Source organism: Podarcis bocagei (genome assembly GCF_964188305.1).
Source record: "Podarcis bocagei genome assembly, chromosome: 2".
NCBI lineage: Eukaryota > Metazoa > Chordata > Lepidosauria > Squamata > Lacertidae > Podarcis > Podarcis bocagei.
The window spans coordinates 111,652,383-111,674,298 of record NC_138126.1 but is presented as its reverse complement, the minus strand read 5'-3'; the positions used below and the strand labels follow the sequence as shown (position 1 = coordinate 111,674,298).

General features: G+C 52.8%; 1 protein-coding gene across 13 annotated transcripts in view; it reads left to right on the top strand.

Moving 5' to 3' along the window:
- KMT2D (lysine methyltransferase 2D) overlaps positions 1 to 21,916 on the top strand; it is a 112,611-nt gene that overhangs the window by 66,576 nt on the left and 24,119 nt on the right. For all 13 annotated transcript variants that reach the window (XM_081181188.1, XM_081181195.1, XM_081181199.1 and 10 more), the window contains 13 exons: positions 248 to 298; positions 802 to 2,562; positions 5,717 to 5,893; positions 6,038 to 6,186; positions 7,145 to 9,309; positions 9,848 to 9,971; positions 10,156 to 10,246; positions 10,397 to 10,460; positions 11,560 to 11,792; positions 13,367 to 16,351; positions 17,103 to 17,246; positions 19,789 to 19,953; positions 21,676 to 21,832. In XM_081181188.1, the coding sequence (XP_081037314.1) occupies positions 248 to 298; positions 802 to 2,562; positions 5,717 to 5,893; positions 6,038 to 6,186; positions 7,145 to 9,309; positions 9,848 to 9,971; positions 10,156 to 10,246; positions 10,397 to 10,460; positions 11,560 to 11,792; positions 13,367 to 16,351; positions 17,103 to 17,246; positions 19,789 to 19,953; positions 21,676 to 21,832 (8,266 nt within the window). The remainder of the gene's footprint in view (positions 1 to 247; positions 299 to 801; positions 2,563 to 5,716; positions 5,894 to 6,037; positions 6,187 to 7,144; positions 9,310 to 9,847; positions 9,972 to 10,155; positions 10,247 to 10,396; positions 10,461 to 11,559; positions 11,793 to 13,366; positions 16,352 to 17,102; positions 17,247 to 19,788; positions 19,954 to 21,675; positions 21,833 to 21,916) is intronic.

Sequence of the window (21,916 nt, the reverse complement as noted above, 5' to 3'; positions counted from 1 at the left end):
AGCAGGAGGCTCCATTAGCAAAAGCACACCTCAGGTTAAGAACGGTTTCGGGTTAAGATCGGACCTCTGGAACAAATTAAGTTCGTAACGCGAGGTATCTCTCTATGTAAAATCAAAGTGAAATGATGAAACATTTTTTTTTTTTAAAGTGGCCAGTTATGTGATTTAGGAAAGGAGCATTGGTCCAACCTTGGGGTGGGGCCGTTTTTCCTGCCATCCTTTCTCATTTTGGGCTTTTTCTCTGCAGCAAAAGGCCAAAGATAACCGGGCAGCCCATCGCATCAACAAGGTGCAGAAGGTAAGCCAAGGGCGGTGGCGTAACCAGTAGGTAGGGAACCACCGTGTAATTGTCTGTGGAACTAGTTCCTGCGCCAAGAAAAATCCAAATTATTTGTGCTGCCTTCGTGTGTAGGATTCTTATGCGATAGGTTTTCTTGTTAATCAGTTCAGAAGCCTTGATAGCAGAGAGACAGGAGTTAGAAAAACATACGTGAGATTTAGTCTTTAAGGGGGCCCCCAAGATTCTTTGCATTGCTGCAACAGACTAGCACAGGTACTTTTCTGGAAACCCTGTAAAGAGGGCAGAAACTCTTGGTCCTCTCTGAGGGTCCTTTGGGTGCATCTCAGATGCTTCCCCTCCTGTCCCTGAGGACAGAATATGTCCCATCACCTGGATTTCCCCCCCTGTGCCTCCCCCTTTCACTGTGTGTTTGTGTGAAGGTGTCACCAAATGGGTGTCTTGTGTGCCCGGGTGTTGACAGCGCCCTTTTGACGCTCCGCCTCCTCCTCTGTCTTTCGCAGCAAGCCGAGAGCCAGATCAACAAGCAGACCAAAGTCGAGGTGCTGCGCAGGCCAGACCGGCCGGCCCTACACTTGCGCATCCCGCCCCAGCAGGGGGCGCTGCCCACCGCGGCCTCCCAGCCGCCTCCTCCACCTCCGCTGCCCCCTCCTCCTCCCGCCGCCTCTGTGCCAGGGCAGCCGCTCTACGTCAGCAACGCCGCAGCTCTGCCCAGCGGGTCCGGTGGCGTCGAGTCACCCAGCGAGCTCTTCCTCAAGCTCCCCTCTTCTGCCGCCAGTGCCCAGCCCCCAGCTCCAGTGCCTTTGCACGAGCCCTACGGTGTGGCCTGCCCCCCGCCAGATTCAGGTTTCCCTTCTCCCTCCTCGGTGGGCCAGAGCCCGACAGTGCCTGCTGGCTTTGCTTCGTCGTCGTCCTCCTCGTCCTCCTCTTCCTCCGGACAGTCTCCGCTCCTGCCGAACCCTCGCCCGGCCCCGCAGCCCGGGGACTTCCAGCCCACCCCTCCGGGGACCCCGAGGCACCAGCCCTCCACGCCAGACCACTTCCTCAAGCCCCGCTGCCCCACTGGGTCCTTGGAGAACCTGTCGGTGCCCGGGAGCCCTCAGCGGGCTGCCCTCCTGCTCTCACCTCCACCTTTTGGGGAGCTGAAGAAAGGGTTGGACATCAAGAAGGAAGAGGCCGGGCCGGGGATTTGCTCCCCCAGCTACGGCTGCAGCTACGGCGACTCGCCGTCCGGTGCTCACCACCTAGCCGAAATGAAGGCTCCGGATGTTTTCAAGGCCCCACTCACTCCCCGCCAGTCTCAGGTCGAGCCACAGAGCCCGGGCTTGGGGCACAGGCCTCCCGACGCCCACCCTCTGGCCGCGTCTCCCCCCAGCCAGGCTGACCTCTACCGCCAGTCGCCGTACCAAGACCCCTACGCTCAGCCTCCCCTGACGCCGAGGCCTCAGCCCCCACCCCCGGAAAGCTGCTGTGCCCTGCCACCCCGCTCCTTGCCCTCCGACCCTTTCTCACGCGTCCCCGCCAGCCCCCAATCCCAGTCCAGCTCCCAGTCTCCCCTCACGCCCCGGCCACTCTCCAATGAAGCCTTCTGCCAGTCCCCGGTGACCCCACGCTTCCAGTCCCCGGACCCCTATTCCCGCCCCCCTTCACGGCCACAGTCGCGGGACCCCTTCGCACCCCTACACAAACCCCCTCGCCCCCAGATGCCAGAGGCCGGCTTCAAGCCCATGCCCGGCTCCCATAATACCCTTGCCACTGGGGGCTTCCCGGCAGGGCCGTCCTCCTCCGAAGCCCCCCCTAAGCCTGGCCCGCAGCCCCAATTCGCTCGCTCCCCTGGGGCAAGCGTCTTCCCGAGCACTCAGGCCCAGCAGATGCGCTTCACCTTCCCTCCCAGCGAACCGCTCAAGAGCTCCCCTTCCCACGGCATCAACAGCCATTTTGCCCCCGGCAAGCCCCAGAGCACAAGCTACGCCTCCTCGCCGGGGTTCCACCAAGCTGGGAGCCCCCTCGGCCCCAGCAAGGGCACCGCAGACTCCTACAACGTCTCTCCGCTGCGCCCGCCCTCAGCTCTGCCCCAGCCGCCGCCACCTCAACAAGATGGCGCCTTGGCCTACCTGCCGCGGACAGGCCTGGTGCCTTCAGGCGACAAGAGGGAAGAGGGAGCGGTCGGAGCCGCCAACCGGGAGCTGCAGGAACTGCCGGCCAGCCAGGAGGGGACGATGGGCAGCAATGCCACCCAGACAGAGATGGAGAAAGTTCGGCAGGTAAGCAGGGTTGCTACTTGGCTTCAGGTACAATATGATACGATAATCTGTATTGTCATTGTCCCATATAGAACAACGAAATTGAAAAAAAATCTAGAGCAGACATTCAAAAACCAACAAGCCTGCTATCCCAGGTTGGTTAGCCCCTTAAAAACTCTGATACCCCATAACTGAAAATGGGAGAATCGGGTGCTTAGAATGATAGAGGAGACAAAATAGGGTTTTGTTTCGTTTTTAAAATTATTTTATAAAAGCAAATGTAAGAGAAACAAACAAAACAGAGGATAGGTTTAGAAAAAAATTACTATTAAGTTAATTTGGAGGTGGCATTTAATACCAGTAAGAGTAACTCAAATAAACCAGGAACATTCTGTGTTATGTTGGAAGGGATTCCAAGAAACCGGACCTACCGTACTTCGCAGTGTATAAGACGAGGATTTTTTATTTTAAAATTTTGTTTAAAATTGGTGGGCATCTTATACATGGATAGTGCGTTGGGGGGACGTGTGATTGGTGTCTCAACAACTCTGGGCAATCTCCCCCCATTTTCTTAATTTAGAGTCCCCCAAAATAGGGGGTGCCTTATACACGGGGGCGACTTATACATGTGGTGGGGGTGTAAGTAAGCACAATTTTTTTTGCAAAGGGTGTTTAAGGAGATAACAGAAATCAGGAAAAAAAGCTGACTGAAAGTCCAGATGTAGCATTATTGTCAATTTACGATGGGGTGGAAGGTTCACAGGCCAGGAAGAACTTGCTCACAAATTTATCGACAGCTGCACGAGTTATTATAGCTAGGAAGTGGAAGGGGCAAGGGAAATATAAAATGGAAGAATGGTATAAAGAGGTGCGGGATATAGCAGTTAATGATAAATTAACATGTGCTATTAAGGCAAGATGGGGAATATGCAGGAGAAATGTTTTTGAGGAGATGCGGAAGGTATTTGTAGAATCTGTGCTGTTAAAACAGAAAGGGGTCAAACCATCGCAAGAGGTGTTGAAATTTTGGGAGGCTGGATAGTTACGATGGAATGGTGTCTTGTGGGTGGGGGTGCACATTTTTATTTATTTATTATTACTACTTTGTCAAAATAAAAAGTAAAAATAATAAAAGGGAAAGAGAGAGAAAATAACATAAAACACAGTCAGCTCACATTAAGAACACAATGACCACCAATACATCCATCTTAAATTAAACAGGTAAGTTGGCGTAAGCCCTTCAGATGTCCAAATAGGTTATTTCCTGTAATGGAATAGGGTCCCAATAGAATAAGTAGAAGTTTGGGAGCGAGATGGGGAGTTCATGGGAGAGGTAGGCCCGTGCCTTGTAGCATCCTTTTCCCTACGGGGGCAGGCCTGATCCTGGAGCAGAAGCTGGGCCAGGGCCTGGATCCTGAGAACATTTTGATGTCTTGTGATATCATTTCATAAAGCAGCCAACCCTTGAATGCAGGCCAGCGTTGCCCTCATATTGCAGATTACAGGAACTAGTGCTGAGAGGCCGTCTTAACTACAGTGAGCTTACCCAGTTTTTAGCTAAGGGCAAGGTTCAAACCAGGGAGTGCCCAGCTCACACTTTGGGTGCTATGCCATGCTAATCCTCCAATGGGTTGTCACTAGGTTCCGTCCCTAAATCCTAACGACGGCAATGATCTGAATTTGGTTATGGTATATAATATTTCATTCATTGCATCTTAAATGATGATGGTGATGACTGACCTAGTGACACAGAGTCCTTTGTGAAAACAGCTGAGCTTCATGTTACATCAACACATTCAAGTGCATTTGTAGGATCGTCAAACGCCATTGATTTGACACCCTTTTATCAGAGTCGCCCACACTTTCCCCAGCCATTTTGGTTTTGAAGGCATCTCCTTACATTTCCAGCGTCTCCTTACATTTCCAGCAAAAACCATTCTAGCTCGTTCATGACCACCCCATGTTTCTTTCTAGAAGCTAAGGGTGCAAGCCTAATCCCACTTAACATGGGAGTAAAGCTCCCTTAAAGTCAGCAGAACAGCAGCCAGAGTTCTGATTGCACAGTAAATCTGGTGTAACGTTTAAGAAGGCCCAGAAATGCATTAACATTAGCAAGGGGTGATTTTGCTTGAAGTTGTACAATCATTTTTTGCAAAACACGTGATGAAAGTTTGGTAACGTGGCAACCACATGTGGAAGCAGTCTGCTTTTTTTGGCTTCTTTTTTTTGCACCGTATCAACAGTTGCTACTGTCCAGCTTTTGAAATCTTAAGTTCAGAGGTCTTAAGTGCCATCGCATTGCCATTTTCATACCATTCCCTCTCAATGTTGAGCTCGCAGTAAACTGAATTCCTGGTCCCTAAATAATACCTCAGAGAAACGCGGGTGGTGCTGTGGTGTAAACCACTGAGCCTTGGGCTTGCCGATCGGAGGGTCGGTGGTTCGAATCCCCGCAATGGGGTGAGCTCCCGTTGCTCGGTCCCTGCTCCTGCCAGCCTAGCAGTTCGAAAGCACATCAAAGTGCAAGTAGATAAATAGGTACCGCTCCGGCGGGAAGGTAAACGGCATTTCTGTGCGCTGCTCTGGTTCGCCAGAAGCAGCTTAGTCATACTGGCCACATGACCCGGAAACACTATCTGCGGACAAACGTCAACTCCCTCGGCTAGTAAAGCAAGATGAGCGCTGCAACCCCAGAGTCCTCCGTGACTGGACTTAACGGTCAGGGGTCCCTTTACCTTTAAATAATACCTCACACCTGCAGCACTATTGCATATTAAAGCAGAACATATTTTAGAAAATATCTGCATACATAATCTGTTTTTAGGAATATGTTGGATTCCTGAGAAGTGGATGTTTTCTGACTTGTGTGATTGACTAAATTGTTTACCTAAACATTTCCATACACCAAAAAACTGAATACAGAACCCTGGAGTCCTGGCTCTTTGACCACTTGCACACTGCAGGCCAGACTGGCTATATATTACGATTTGATTTACTTGCACCCTGTTTGGCTTATAGATCCTGCTCCTTCCCATTAATCCTTGCTTGCCTAGCCTGTGCTTATTTTCCTTTGTGGCGCCACACTTTGGGCCGCCTTGAAGTACAATCCGGCTGCCCCTTTTGAGACCCTCAGACTAACGGCCTGCTCCCTGTCTCTCCGGTTACCTCCCATCAGCGGCAGAGACTCCGCGAGTTCCTCATCCGCCAGCAGATCCAGAGGAACAACTTGAGGCAAGAGAAGGAAAGTGCAGCCGCAGCGGCCAACAACGCCCAGGCGTCGTGGAACCCTGAGGGTGGCGGGCAGGCCTTTGAGCAGATGAACCGGAGCATGACTCCTTATCCAACAGTGCAGGTAACGCGTGAGGCCAGGGCATATTATGGGTTTCTTAGAGAGGCCCCCTCCCTCTACCTCCCCACCCCACCCCCAAAAAAACTATGCTGTCAAAAAAGCAACTGACATCCACTTGGGCCTGTCTTCCCCTCTCCCTTTTCCCAGGACAAAGGAATGCTTGGCAGCCTGGGGGGCACCCCAGCGGGGAGCAAACTTCCCAGTGGAGTGATGGGGCAAGGGCCCTACGTGCAGGATGAGCGACTTGCCCGCCCCCCTCCATCAGCGACCCCTTCTACCATGGATATCAATGGCAGGTGAGTCGCGTGGTGCCATTTAGGAGGCCAGACTCCAGGGGCTGGATAATCGAGGACAGGTTCTCTGTCGGTGTGCGATCCTCTCATTGAGACCTTGCTCTGACCTGTTTTACAGTGGTACCTCTGGTTACGTACTTAATTCGTTCCAGAGGTCCGTTCTTAACCTGAAACTGTTCTTAACCTGAAGCACCATTTTAGCTAATGGGGCCTCGCGCTGCCGGAGCACGATTTCTGTTCTCATCCTGAAGCAGAGGTCTTAACCCGAGGTACTATTTCTGGGTTAGCGGAGTCTTTAACCTGAAGCGTATGTATCCTGAAACATATGTAACCCGAGGTACCACTGTACTGCATTCACCTGAGGCAGATTAGATTCCCATGCTTTGCTTGGAAACAAAGGCTGCCTGCAGGAGGAATTCCTCTGGAGCGTGTGTTCCGTTGATGAACAAAAAGTGACAGGCCCCTGCCCCAGAGAGCTTACAGTGTTGGTCGTGACAGAAGGGAAATATGACAAAGGGCTACCCTAAAAGATCAGAACTTCCCCAGAGCAGAGTAGGCCAGGTGGTTGACAGTAGCTCAGGGAACTTCACTAAAGGTTACAAGCGATAGCTTGGTAAGTAGAGCATCTTAATCTCAGGGTTATGGGTTCGAGTTCCACATTGGGTAAGAAGATTCCTCGCCGCAAGGGGTTGGACTAGATTACCATCATCCTTCCCAACTTTTCAGTTATTTGATTCCGTGTGCCTGACAGGCTGTTGTCTTGGAGCTGGGAGGCGCAGTTGCAGGCCATGTGGCCTTACTTCAGTAGGCAAATGTGGTTTGTTTGGGAAGGGTGTCCCCCTCGTGGTTTTCAAGCAGCGTGGAAAGTGGCCTTCTGTCAGAAGTGATTATGAGGCACCAGAAAGTCCCCACTTGTGTCCCGTAGCTGACATTTCTCTCTATTTGTTCCTTCCTCTTCCAGGCCTTCAGTGGCTGCCGCGCAGCCATTTTATCCCCGCGGTGTCTTCCAAGCCCCGTCTCCACAACAGCAGATGTGGCAGCAGCAGCAGCAGCAACAACAGCAGCAGCAGCAGCAGCAAGCTGTGTCCATGCGTCTCTCTGTCCCTTCGCGCTTCCCCCAGCCCCCCACCCAAGACTTGAGCCGGCAAGCCCTAGCAGGCCTTGCCCCACGCCTGCCAGGCCCTGGAGAACAGATTCAAGCCTCAAGCGGCGCTCTGGGAGCCCAGTTCATTGAGCTGAGGCACAACATCCAGAAGGGAGTTCTTGGGAGCGGTGCGGGGCCCACCTTCGTCCAGCAGAACCCACAGGCTCGAACCAGATTCTTCATACCTGGGAACGACGGTGCCAGCCAGGCTTTGAAATCTCCCGTTATGCCCATGCAGGCTCCTGTCCTGGGAAGCCAAGGCCTGCAAGCCCAGAAGATGTCTGTCCCTATATCATCCTCTCCTCAGCAGGGGGCAGAGATGAGCAACAACCACCATCCCCACGCCAAGGCTGTGTCCCAGTTGATCCTGCCCCCTGGAAACTTGGAGATGCAACATATCCCACCGCGACCGCTCTCCTCATCCGGCCCTAAAGATGTGCCCATTACCTCAGCTGCCACTGACGCTGCCCCAGCTGCTGGCAGGAATCAGCTAGGCCTGGCCGGCAGGCAGCTGCCCTGTGAGGTGCCGGTGGAGCCGGACTTAGACGACGACTTTGATTCCCACAAAGACCTGGAGGAGGATGACGACGACTTGGCCAACTTGAGCCTTGACCCGGACGTCGCCAAAGGTGACGACGACCTGGGGAACCTGGATAACTTGGAAACCAACGACCCGCACCTCGACGACCTGCTGAACGGAGATGAGTTTGACTTGTTGGCCTACACCGACCCGGAACTGGACACCGGGGACAAGAAGGACATCTTCAACGAGCACCTGCGCTTGGTGGAGTCGGCCAACGAGAAGGCCGAGCGGGAAGATCTGCTCAAGAAGGAGCCCTCGGCTGGACCCTACCTCAAGGAAACGCCCTCAGCCGGCGTTGGGAAGCCGGGTGAGCCAAGGACGCCATCGTTGCCCAGAGATGAGGTGCCCAAGGCGAAAGAAGGGCTCGGCCTGCTCCACGTTCCCTGCCCATCCTCTGCCTCAGGGGTGCCACCGCCCTCCCCCATCCTTTCAACACTCAAGGCCCACAGCGACGTGCTGGATAGCAAGCTGGTCAGCCTGCCGGCCGATATCAAACCCAAGATAGAGGAAGGCTGCCTGAAGCCGTCGCCTTGCCAGTTCAACACCGGCGCCCCAGAGAAGCTTCCTATCAAGTCTGAAGGGGCCGAGAAAATGGCAGCCGCCTTGGCGGTCAACATCAAGCCCGGCCAGGGCCTCATGAGCCCCGGCGGAGTCCGGCTGGGCATGACGCCGTTCCACAGCAACAGCCACGCTTCCATCTCCGACAAGGTCCTCTACGGTGCCCCCGGCCGGCCGCCGCTGGTCCCCGTGCAGATGGCCAACACCGGCAACTCCATCCTGGAGAAGTTTGAGCTGGACGGAGGGCCTCTGAGCCTGGCCAATGCTCAGCAGCACTCTCCGGCCGACGACCTCGACAAGATGGAGAGCTCCCTGGTGGCCAGCGAGCTGCCTCTGCTGATCGAAGACCTGCTGGAGCACGAGAAGAAGGAGCTGCAGAAGAAACAGCAGATGTCGGCCCAGATGCCCGGGGGCTCCCAGCAGCACCTCCAGGCCCACACCATGTTGGCTCCCCCTCCCCAGTCCCACGACGGGCAGTTGGTGAGCTCCCAGCAGCAGCTGCAGTTGGGCATGGTGGCCAGGCAGCAAGGGATGGTGGCCAGCCAGCAGCTGATGCAGCAGCAGCAGCAGCAGCAGCGACTGGCTGGTCCCCAGCAAAGTCAAGTCCTGGCCCCGCATATGGGGGTGGCTCAGAACCAGGCTCATATGCTTGCCGCCCAACATAGCATCCAGGCAGCGCATGGCCAGCAGAACCAACAGCAGGTCTTGGCCCAGAAGCCCATGCCGGGCGTCCAGCAGCAACAGCAACAACAGATGATGGGGCTCAAGCCGCAGCAAGTCGTGATGCAACAACAACAGCAGCAGCAGCAGCAGTTGGCTAACAGCTTCTTCCCAGATACAGGTAGGAGACGGCTTTCCTTCACCCGCCCCTTCTAGCTTGTTTTTACCAGGGCGGTGTGAGTTTTTATGGATGGGATTGAGTGGAGCTTAAAACAAAGGTTTAGGATTTGGCACTTCATTGATTGGCCGGGTCTGCCTGGAAAGGAGGACTCTAGATCAGGCCTAGGCACACTCTGCCCTCCAGATGTTTTGGGACTACAACTCCCATCATCCTTTGCTAACAGGACCAGTGGTCAGGGGTGATGGGAGTTGTACAGTGGTACCTCAGGTTAAGAACTTAATTCGTTCTGGAGGTCTGTTCTTAACCTGAAACTGTTCTTAACCTGAGGTACCACTTTAGCTAATGGGGCCTCCCGCTGCTGCCGCTGCACTGCCGCTACGCGATTTCTGTTCTCATCCTGAGGTAAAGTTCTTAACCCAAGGTACTATTTCTGGGTTAATGGAGTCTGTAACCTGAAGCGTCTGGAACCCGAATGAGTGTCGGTTGTGAAGGTGCCATGTCTGGTCTGATCACTTCTTGATCTCCTCCACTCTCACAGATCTGGATAAATTTGCTACTGAGGACATCATGGACCCCATCGCCAAGGCCAAGATGGTGGCTCTGAAGGGTATCAAAAAAGTCATGGCGCAGGGCACTATTGGAGTGGCTCCAAGCATGAATCGGTAAGTACCCAGGGCAGGAGGCCAAGGAGCTTGGATTATGTGTAGTTCGCTTTTTCTTTCGTTTAGCTCAGAGGGCCTTGCTCCGGGAGACTCTGGATTTAAGGTTTTCTGGAGTCTGCTTCTCAGGCCAACACTGGCTCCCTCCATTCTGTTCCCCTTCCTCCCCCCGGCTTCCTACTTTCAGGCAACAAGTCTCCTTGCTGGCTCAGAGATTGTCCGGAGCGTCGTCTTCATCTGAAATGCAGAACCACATCCTGCCTGGCTCTGGAGGACAGGTGAGCAGGGATTTGGCAGGCCCTCTTCAGTTTCCCCACACTTTTTTAACGGATGGATTTGGGGAGTGCTGGCTCTTTTGGTTGTGGGATCGGGGGGGAACTGTGGCAGGTACCACTGCAGATATTCTGATTCTTTCAAATCCCTTGCAGGAACGGAGCAATGACCCAGCACAAGCTCGACCAAACCCACCCACTTTTGCACAAGGTGTCATCAGTGAGTAGTTGGCAGTAACCAGTCCTGAAAGGGCTGTGGTGTTGCTTTTCCTTGGGTAATGCTCCTGCAATACTTCCTGCCCACCTGGGCTTTTTGCATACATAGCTTCATAAGCCATCTATTCCAGATTGCTTAGATCTGGATTAAGGACTTCCTCCTGCTTCCAATCACAATTCCTAAACTGGTAGCGTTTTGCTGACAGCAGAGGGTGAACTCTGTTCTCTTTGTTAGTGCTTTTTAACCACCGGGCAGCTTTGAATAATAATAAAGAACAGATAAGTTGTGTGTGTTGTTGAACGCGCAAGAAAGTACAGTGGAACCTCGGTTTTCGAACGTAATCAGTTCCGGGAGACAGTTCGACTTCTGAAACGTCTGAAAACTGAAAGCAGAACCCTCAATACAATAGGAAAATTCAAAATGGAAGCTACGTGGCACGTTCAGCTTCCAAAAATCGTTCAAAAAACGAAGCAGTTACTTCCGGGTTTTCGGCATTCGGGTTCCGAAATGTTCGTCAACGGAGACGTTCAAGAACAGAGGTTCCACTGTAGTTGCGTTGCAACAGAGAGGCTCTGAGCTGCAGCAGATGCAAGCTCCCATGTTGCAGGCAGGATACTGTAGATTGCATTCCAGGGGCGCATGGGTTGCTGTAGTCATGCATGGTGAAGAATTGTTGGCGAGGCTGGTTCTGTGATTGGGTGAAAGGTTGAAGATATGCCTTTTGTGGCTCCAGCACAAAATTGGGGGTGTCAGTGGAGGTTATTGGGTTCTTTTTGTTTTGATTATGTATTTTGATCTTTTATATTGTCATTTTTTCTTGCAAACCACCCTGAGACCTGAGAGTATAGGGCGGCATACAGATTTAGTAAAAAATAATAAAAATTTATCCGTGGGATGCAAGTTCTGCAGAATCTCAAAGTCTGAGGACTGGAGGGCCTTGCATAGCCTTCGTGGGCTAGTACAGAATTTATTAAGTGCCAGAGGCAAGGCGTTTTAGCTTTCCCCCTATGTCTGCCAACGTATATGGCCCGACCTGTCTTGCGTGTCTCCAGCTTCCAAAAACCAGTGTTTCTCATTCCCCTCCCCCCACCACTCCCCCCAGATGAAGCCGATCAGCGCCAGTACGAAGACTGGCTCCTCCATACGCAGCAACTCCTCCAGATGCAGCTGAAGGTGCTGGAGGAGCAGATAGGGGTTCACCGCAAGTCCCGCAAGGCCCTGTGCGCCAAGCAGCGGACGGCGAAAAAGGCCGGCCGGGAATTCCCCGAGGCTGATGCTGAGAAGCTCAAGCTGGTGACAGAGCAGCAAAGCAAGATTCAGAAGCAGTTGGATCAGGTAAACCACCCAGATTAGCTTGTGTCAGTTTTAAGTCCAAAGGCCACTGCTCTTGGCATGACCGAGAAAACTCAAAAGGGGTCTGTGGAGGACCGGAGGACTCACGATAGTGGCAAAATGAACTCCATCCTGCAGTGGTTTCTTGTCTCTTCCCGAGTGATGAGATGCTAGGAGGGAGAGAGTCAGGTCTTGCATGAGCACAGGGTGCTGGAGTCGGGGAGGTGCCAAGGAAGAAATCATGTGGGTGGCCAAGGGTAGCATCAGCAATTCAGGACGCGGGTGGCGTTGTGGTCTAAACCACTAAGCCTCTTGGGCTTGCCAATAGGAAGGTCGGCGGTTCGAATCCCCGTGAGGGGGTGAGCTCCCGTTGCTCTGTCCCAGCTCCTGCCAGCCTAGCAGTTTGAAAGCACACCAGTCCAAGTAGATAAATAGGTACCGCTGCGGCAGGAAGGTAAACAGCGTTTCCGTGCGCTCTGGCTTCCGTCACAGTGTCCCGTTGTGCCAGAAGCGGTTTAGTCACGCTGGCCACATGACCTGGAAAGCTGTCAGTGGACAAATGCCAGCTCCCTCAGCCTGAAGCAAGATGAGCTTCGCAACCCCATAGTCACCTTAACCATCCAGGTCAGGAGACCTGGTAGGGATGGAATATTCACCTGGGGAAAGGGGTGGGTGGGAGAGATTGGAGGAGTTGGGTCTTAAGAAGCATCCAAGTATCCTGAGCTGTCCAGATTCCATTTTTTTTAAAAAAAAAGGTTGGGGAAGAGCTGTAGATCTGTGGAAGAGCATCTGCCTCCCCTGCAGGAAGGTTCCAGATTCTACCCCCAACATCTCCATGTGGGGCTGTGTGAGACTCCTGCCTGAATGGGGAGCCCCTGCCCACCAGTCAGTGTAGAGAATATTTGGCCAGATGGACCCAGTGGTCTAATTCAGGCGGGGGAAAGCAGATTCCCACGTTCCTGTGAGTTTCCAATTCTTATAAAACATGCTTTTGCTGCCTGAACTATAGGGCTGGGCTGGTTTTCAGCATCACAATGTATCACCAGCTAAAGATCTCAATACAGTGGACCCTCGGGTTACGTTACCTTCAGGTAACATAACTTTCAGGTTGCGAATGCGGCAAACCCAGAAGTGTATACTTTCGGGTTTTGACACGTGCGCAGAAGCGGCGCCTCTAGATGTGGACTTTTTTGGGTACATACGTACCCCCGGTATGAATTTTCGTATCTGGAGGGTCCACTGTATATCACACTGCCTGATAAAAGGATGGAGACATTGACGGGCTCCACGTTTTCTCCTGCATCGTGATTTTTGCATAGCGTGCGCACACACACACACCATGATTTGCGATATATTGCCAAGTCAGAAATTATGAAACTGATACCATGATCTGGACTTCAAACCGGTTTTGGGCGGTATTGGTATAATAAAAAAAGAGCTCCCTTTCCCTTATGGGGTGTTCCGGAGCCCGTATAGAGTCCCTAAGTGGGTTTCCTATCGGTAGGAGAAAACAAGCCAACCCCTCCTTGTTGTTTGCTGTGCTTACCTTGCCTCTGCTACCTCTTTCTCTCTGACAGGTTCGGAAGCAGCAGAAGGAACACACCAACCTCATGGCTGAGTACCGCAACAAGCAGCAGCAGCACCAGCAGCAAAGCTCAGCCGTCTTGGCCCTCAGCCCCTCGCAAAGCCCCCGCCTGATGGCCAAGCTCCCCGGCCAGCTCCTCTCCGCGCACGGCCTCCAGCCGGGGCCGCAGGGCCTAGCAGGCCAGGCCGGCTTGCGCCTCCCTCAGGCCGCCGCCATGGCTGTGCAGCAGGGCTTGCCCTTTATGGGAGGGCAGCAGCAGCAGCCATCGGGCGCTTCGGCCCCCAACAGCTTCTTCTCCAGCAACCGCCTGTTGCAGGAGCGGCAGATGCAGCAGCAGCGGCTGCAGCTGGCACAGAAGCTGCAGCAGCAGAACCTCATAGGGCAAGTGTCCATGCAACAGCAGCAGCAGCAGCAGCAGCAAAGCCACATGGGACAAATGGCGATGCAGCAGCAGCAGCAAAGCCTTATGGGGCAGATCTCGGTGCAGCAGCAGCAGCAGCAAAGCACGATGGGTCAGGTGGGCTTGATGAGCCAGCCCCCGCCTCCGCCACCCACTCCCCAGCCGAGCCAGAATCTGCTCTCCAAGCAGCAAGGGCTGCTGGGAAACCAGGCGGGAGTCCTGGTCCAGCAGCTCTCTCCGCAGCAGCAGCAGCAGCAGCAGCAAGCTATGCTGGGACACTCAATGCTGCAGCATCAGGGCATGATGGGGCACTCGGCTTCCCAGAGGCAAATGCTGTTGGCCCCACAGCAGCAGGGGCAGCAGCACCGAGTGCCTCAGCAGCTGGTGCAGCAGGCGCAGGGCATGATGGGGCATCGGCTGCTTTTGTCACAGCAGCAGCAGCAGCAGCAGCAGCCAGGGCTTCTCGGGCAGCAGCAGAGGACATTGCTGAGCCAGCAACAGCACCAGCCGCTCCTGGGCCAGGGGCCGGCTTCCCAGCAGGGCGCCCTGAGCCAGGGGCCGGGCGTGGGCGCCGACCCTCTCCAGCACTTTGCGCAGCACGGGTCTCTGAACCAGCAGCTGCACTCCTCGACTCAGGGAATGCAGCCAGCCCAGCAGCAGCAACAGCAGCAGCAGGGGTTGGCTGTCAAGGAGCAGCCAGGAGGGCCGGAAGGCGGCACGGCCATGCTGCCTCCCGAAGGGGCGGACGGTGCACTGCAACAGCAGCTAAGACCCCACATGGTGGGCCCAGAGATGGGAGGGCAGCTGCAGATGAGCACTCAAGAGCAGCAGCAGCAGCAGGGGCTGAGCGGCCACGGGACTCCTCTTCCAGAGCAGCCGTCTCAGCTGATGCTCCAGCAGCACGGGGAGCAGCAGAAGCAGTCAGCTGAGCTGGGGGGCCAAGCCCAGCACTTGCTCTTGGGCCCCCAGCAGCAGAACATCCTGGGCTCCCTGCAGCTACGGATGCAGCAGCAGCAGCAGCAGCAAAACAGCCACTTGCAGCAGCAGCAGCAAAACAGCCACCTGCAGCAGCAGCAGCAGCAGCAAAACAGCCACCTGCAGCAGCAGCAGCAGCAGCAGCAACAACAACAGAACAACCTCCTCCAGCAGCCATTGCGTTCTCACCTGCCTATAGACGGCATTCTGCAGCAAGAGCTGTCGCAGCAGCAGCAGCAGCAGCACCATCGAGATGCAACTCAGGGCCCCCACTTGCTCAACCAGCAGATGGAGCAGCAAGGCCAAGTGCAAAGGATGATGGGACAGAACCCGGAGCAGCCTTCCAAAGGGTTGCTGGGACAGCACCACCTCCAGCAGCAGCAGCAACAACAGCAACAATGCCTTCAGAGCCCAGCCGGGCCCTCGAAAACACCGGGGCTGATGATGCAGCAACAACAACAACAACAACAACAAAGCATGATGGTGCAGCAGTCCTCCCCGCAAGGCCAAAGCATCCTGTCCAGCCCTGTGATGGGCCAGATCCGTGCCCAGCTGCAGGGCGTCATCTCCAAAAACCCTCAGCTGCGCAACCTGACTCCGCAGCAGCAGCAGCAGCTGCAGGCCCTGCTAATGCAGAGGCACCAGCAGAACCTGCTGCAGCAGCAACAGCAGCAGCAGAACCAGGCGCTGCGGCAAGCCAGCCCCTACCCGGGGCAGGCGGCCCCAGAGCAAGGCCAGCAAGCTGCTCAGCACCTCTCCCTGCCGGGCGCTGCGGGGCAGCAGCCGCAGAGGCAGCCGCCCCTGGCGGTCTTCCAGATTCGTCCGGACCAGGGTTTCGGTGCCTCAGTGGAGCAGCAGCAGCAGCAGAGGGTCCCGGTGAGCCAGCAATCCGCTGTCTGTCCCCAGCAGCAGGGGATGGTGAGGCTCCCCACCCCTCAGGCTCCCTCTGTCCCCTTGAGTGTTGCCGGCATGGCATCTGGGCAGCAGACGCCACTGCAGGCACAGCAGCATCCGAGCCCTCCAGAGCCAAAGAGACCGTCTCCTTTGCTCTTGGCTAAAAGCCCTGAGCAGCAACCGCAGCAGACTCCCACCCAGAGGCACCAGCCTGCTACTCCCAGCTCCCTGCTGCTCTCCACCCCAACACCCCCAAGCGCAGGAGAAGCGACTCCCGGGATGTGCAGCCTCCGAGACTCCGAGTGCCCCACCACCAAAGAGGCCGCAGAGACCGGCACGGCCAACGGGCAGGCGGTGGAAGCTGCTTCTCCCTTGGCGGGAAGGGTGCCCCCACCGCCAGGAGACCTTCCCCTTGTTTGCATCAAACAGGAGCCCAAGGAGGAAGCCTCCCAGTGCGCCCTGATGAGCGGAACCCAGCCCGTCAAGCGGGAGGCGAACGGGGACCCTGTCTCGGCCCCTGCCGCTGCCGTTCCCGCGACCACCAACAGCCTCACCCGCACCGAAGCCGGGCACCTCTTGCTGCAGAAGTTGCTGCGGGCCAAGAACGTCACTCTTGCGACGCAGCGCTCGGGCGACGTCAACGGGCATGTGGATGGCAAGATCACCGGGGCGGAGGGCCGGTTGCAGCCGGTACCAGATGTGCGAGAGGTAAGAGTGCAGGGAAGGAGGAGGAACGGCGGACAGGGAAGTCAGAGGGGGCGTTGGGTTGGATTTCACTTAGGAGGGGGAGCATTCGGAAATAAATCTAACAACAACAACAACAAATAATTCATTATTTATACCCTGCCCCTCTGGCCGGGCCTCCCCAGCCACTCTGGGCGGCTCCCAACAGCATATTAAAAACACAATAAAACATCAAACATTAAAAACTTCCCTAAACAGGCTGCCTTCAGATGTCTTCTAAAAGTCAGATAGTTGTTTATTTCCATGCCATCTGAAGGGAGGGTGCCACTACCGAGAAGACCCTCTGCCTGGTTCCCCATAACCTCACTTCTCGCAGTGAAGGAACTGCCAGAAGGCCTTTGGAGCTGGACCTCAGTGTCTGGGCTGAACGATGGGGGTAGAGACGCTCCTTCAGGTATAAAGGGCTGAGGCCATTTAAGGATTTAAAGGTCAGCACCAACACTTTTAATTGTGCTCGGAAACGTCCTGGGAGCCAACGTAGGTCTTTCAGGGCCTACATTGCCAGCAGTCTGGTACGATCCATAATTTCTCCACCTCAGTGTGCATATAGAGTGGATCAGCTTAGATTTGGAGGTGGATCTCCACTGGGAGGATTAGGAATCTTTGATAACTCCAGGCACAGTAGGCGTCAGATCCCAGGCAGCAATGCAGAAATTCACTTTTCCTCTTGTCTCTTTTTCTCTCCTCCTCTCCCTTTTTTTGGGGTTCCCTGCAGGACGCGCTGGCAGCCAAGAAGCCCCCGCCGCCGAAGCCCAAGCGGTCCCAGAAAGCTGGGGAGCGAGTCGCCAACTCTCGCAAGAAGCTACGCAAAGAGGATGGAGTGAAATCCAATGAGGCCCTGATGAAACAGCTCAAACAGGTACTCTGCGCTATGCAGCTGCTGTGGGAGGGCTGGGTAGCCTTTAAAAAAAAATAATAATAATTGATTTATTGGTATTTATTCATAGATACAGTGGTACCTTGGTTCTCAAACTTAATCTGTTCCGGAAGTCTGTTTCAAAACCAAAGCGTTCCAAAACCAAGGCACACTTTCCCATAGAAAGTAATGCAAAACAGATTAATCCATTCCAGACTTTTAAAAACAACCCCTAAAACAGCAATTTAACATGAATTTTACTGTCTAACGAGACCATTGATCCATAAAATGAAAGCAATAATCAATGTACTGTACTATAAAGAAGACAGTATTGTAGATGATAAAAATTAAAATTATTTTTTTCTCTTACCTGCACTGATGATAGTCATTGTTTGGATGGGGAGGCTTTTATCCATTTCCGCAGTCACACAATCAATCAATCAGTAGCTGAAATGGGTTCCACACAGTCACAAAAACAAATTAACCGAAAAAGCCTCAAAAAAACAACAACAAACGCAAATTAAATACCAAAAACAAAAGTGCCAAACTTAATCTGTTCCGGAGGTCTGTTTGACTTCCGAAATGTTCGAAAACCAAGGCGCAGCTTCTGATTGGTGCAGACCCCCTGGAAACAATAGCCGACAGCCGCATTGGATGTTCGGCTTTCGAAAAACATTTGAAAACCGAAACACTTCTGGGTTTTCGGAGTTTGAGAGCCAAGGTGTTTGAGAACCAAGGTACCACTGTATACGAAAATACCTGCCCATTACAAAGTGTCTTTTTGTAATATTCTAAGGTGAGACAGCTACTTAAGTCTATGAAAAAGAACAAAGTTGGAAAGAAGAAGAAAAACAAGAAAAGGATAGACCTAAAAAAAAGAGAAAGGGGAAGAAAGGCAAAACTACAGAAGGGAGAGGGGACAAGGGCCATGTAGACATTTATTAACCCCCTCCTGACTTCTCTCTGGGAGGGAGGGAGGGTTTTGACTCACTGTTCCAACAATCTGTTAGAATATAATGGCAGGCAGCAAAATTAAACACCAGCTGTTTTAATAAGCATTTTACACTTAACGGCGGCAATGAAGAATTGCTAAGCTATAATCAATAAAAATAATGGCCAGCTGCAATGCATAAAACGTACAAAAAGCACGTAAAAGGATCCAGTTGAGAAACAAGGACACACAACTTATAAAATTATTTTATAAAAAATACATGCATATATATATATGTCAGAGGCTTAAAGCTGTCCAGCTGGCCTAGATACGACTCCGGGCTCCCAGCCAGTTCCAAACCATTTGATTTATTTGACAAAGTTCAAACGTACATCTCCAGCGTTTCAATTAGCGTCCTTCCCCTCGTGCGCACTTGCTGCCTCTAATCTTTCTTCTTCCTTTTCCGCACCCAGCATGCAAGTCTGCGAAAACTCCTCCCCTTACTTCCTCTTGGCACCGAATGACTTGTTCCAGGCTCACCCTCCTCCCCCTCTATGTCAGACGAGAAGCTGCTGATAATCTCTTTAGGCTCTCTATAACTGCTGGTTTCTGTCCTTTCATCTTTTCCCATTTGCCTCTCTCTGACAATATATCCCTTCTTGCATGCATGGAGAGACAGAGGGCAGATCTGCCAAAATTTGTGTTCAATTAAAAGAGGTGTGGAGAAAGGAGACAACAGGGCAGATAGATAGTCAAAGCTGGGGGGAAATATGGGAGAATTGTTCGTTGAAAATGTTGTCTATAAGAATAAAAGAAAATTATTAGAAATTAGTTTGGAGATGGTGTTTAACAGCAGTCAGATTAAATAAAGAAAAAAATGAATATTCGGTGTTATGTTGGAGGGGATGCCAGGAAACTGGGAATTATATTCACACTTGGTGGGGGTGTAAATATGTACAATTTTTTGGGCAAAGGGTGCTTAAGGAGATAACAGGAATCACTGGGTTAAAGCTGACCGAAAATCCAGAGGTAGCATTATTATGAATTTACAATGGGGTGGGAGGTTTGCAGGCTATGAAGGACTTGCTCACAAATTTATTGACAGCTGCATGAATTAATAGAGCTAGGAAGTGGAAGGGGCAAGCAGAATATAAAATGGAAGAGTGGTATAAAGAGGTGTGCGATATAGCTATTAATGATCGATTAACATGCGCCATTGAGGTAAGACAGGGAATATGCAGGAGAAATGATTTTGAGGAGATATGGAAGGTGTTAGTAGAATTTGTACTGTTAAAACCGAAAGGTGTCAAGCCATCACAATTTTGGGAGGTTGGAAAGTTACAATGGAATGATCTCGGTGGTGGGGTGCACATTTTTATTCTTATTTATTTATGATTATTGCTTTGTCAAAATAAAATAGAAAGGGGGGGGGAGAGAACTCTGCGAGGGAAGGGGTTTGTGCATGTCTGCTGGGCATGCCCGGTGCAGCCAGACCTCTCTGGATCCCCCTGGGCTGGGGTCCGTAGGAGAAGACTTCTCCTTGCACAGGGATGTGCCGGTGCGTGAAACTGCCGACTGCCTTGACCCAGTTCTGTGTCTCCCGCCGCCTCTCAGGAGCTCTCCTTGCTGCCTCTGATGGAGCCTGTCATCACAGCCAACTTCAGCCTCTTCCCCCCCTTTGGGAGCAGCCCGGTCAATGGCAAGAGCCAGCTGAAGGGCTCCTTTGGTAACGCCGCCTTGGACAGCATTCCGGACTATTACTCCCAGCTGCTCACCAAGGTAAGGACCGCCAGTCCCTGAGCTTGTTTCTGCACGCTTGGCAGGAGGTCGGGCTGCCTCGCCCTGGGTGGGAAGCCTCCCTGGGTGTCACCTCAAGCCGCCTTGCGCCAGGGCTTCCCTTCCCCAAAGGAAACGCCAGAGCTGGAAGAAAAGCACCAGTTAAAAGTGTGGTGTTTACTGTAACAGTGTCATGGTGAATACCGGCACCTCTTTTCCAGAAGAAAAGCACTACTACTACTGCTAGTGGTAGTAGTACAGTGGTACCTCTGGATGCGAACGGGATCCGTTCTGGGGCCCCGTTCACATCCTGAAGTGAACGCAACCCGCGTCTGCATGGGTCACGATTCACCGCTTCCGCGCATGCGCGTGACATCATTTTGAGCGTCTGCGCATGTGCGAGCGGTGAAACCCAGAAGTAATGCGCTCCGTTACTTCTGGGTCGCTGCGGAGCGTAACCTGAAAACGCTCAACCCGCAGCACATTTAACCCGAGGTATGACTATAGTAGTAGTCGTAAATAAATAAATAGAATTAAAATTAATTAAAATTAAAATAAAATAATAATTTATTATTTATACCCCACCCATCTGGCTGGATTTTTTTTAAAAAATAAGCAAACATTAAAAACTCCCCTAAACAGGGCTGCCTTCAGATGTCTTCTAAAAGTCAGATAGTTGTTTATTTCCTTGAAATCTGATGGGAGGGTGTTCCACAGAGTGGGCGCCACTACTGAGAAGGCCCTCTGTCTGGTTCCCTGTAGCTTTGCTTCTCGCAGTGAGGGAACCACCAGAAGGCCCTCGGGAGCTGGACCTCAGTGTCTGGGCTGGATGATGGGGGTGGAGATGCTCCTTCAGGTATACTGGGCTGAGGCCATTTAGGGCTTTCAAGGTCAGCACCAACACTTTGAATTGTGCTCAGAAACGTACTGGGAGCCAAAGTACGTCTTTCAGGACCGGTGTTATATGGTCACGGTGGCCACTCCCAGTCACCAGTCTAGCTGGTTGTACCCCACCCCCTGTTCAGTACATGAGAATTTCCAGGGTGACTGACAGAAGAGACAAGAACAACCAGAAATAATAAAACAGCTTAACGGCAATGATTACAGAGCCAAGGAAGGCAAGCTGATAAAACCGCACTATGTAAAACTAGGTCAACTGCAGTTTAAAAGGTCTGGGGAATTAAAAATGTCTCCACGTCAAAGTAGGGGCCAGGCAGGCCTTCCTGGGGAGAGCACTCTTTTCCATATAAGCCAAGTTCTTGAACAACTCTGGAAGCCCTGCTGACAGGCAGCCTATAAACCTTTTAGATGTATTTAATGTTTCGTATAATTACGTTCTTTGTAGGCCGCCCCGTGACAAAAAGTTATTAGGCACCAGGCAAAAATGTTCCTTTTTGACCAGGCCTTTGGTTGATCTGATTTACATCCTATGCCCTTTTAAAATGTGGTGGTTTTTTGTGGGGGGTGGCGCTGTTGGCTTGTTTTTATTTTAATTAGGCATTTTGTGGTTTTATATCTTGATTTTATTCTGTGAACCGCCCTGAGACCCCCCAGGTATAGGGCAATATATAAATTCAATTAATAAGAATAGTCTGGGTGGCTCCCCCCTCAAAAAAAGAAGCTGTTTATGGAAATATGGGTTTTGGCGAGGTGACCTAAAGCGCCTCAGGTTTGTGGGTGGGTCGGGGGCTCTGCTGGATACAGACTCCTCTGATCTCTTTCTAGAACAATCTGAGCAACCCGCCAACCCCACCTTCTTCGCTGCCTCCCACACCGCCCCCCTCGGTGCAGCAAAAGCTGGTGAACGGGGTCCTGTCTTCCGAGGAACTGACGGAGCAGCCCAAGGAGCCGGTGCTGCCCCACGAGCACGAAGGGCAAAAGGGTAAGTTAGCCCCACGGCTGAGGAGAAGAGGTGCTGCCGGGTTCCGGAATGTTCCGGGAGAACCTCTGGCGCTCTTCAGCGTCC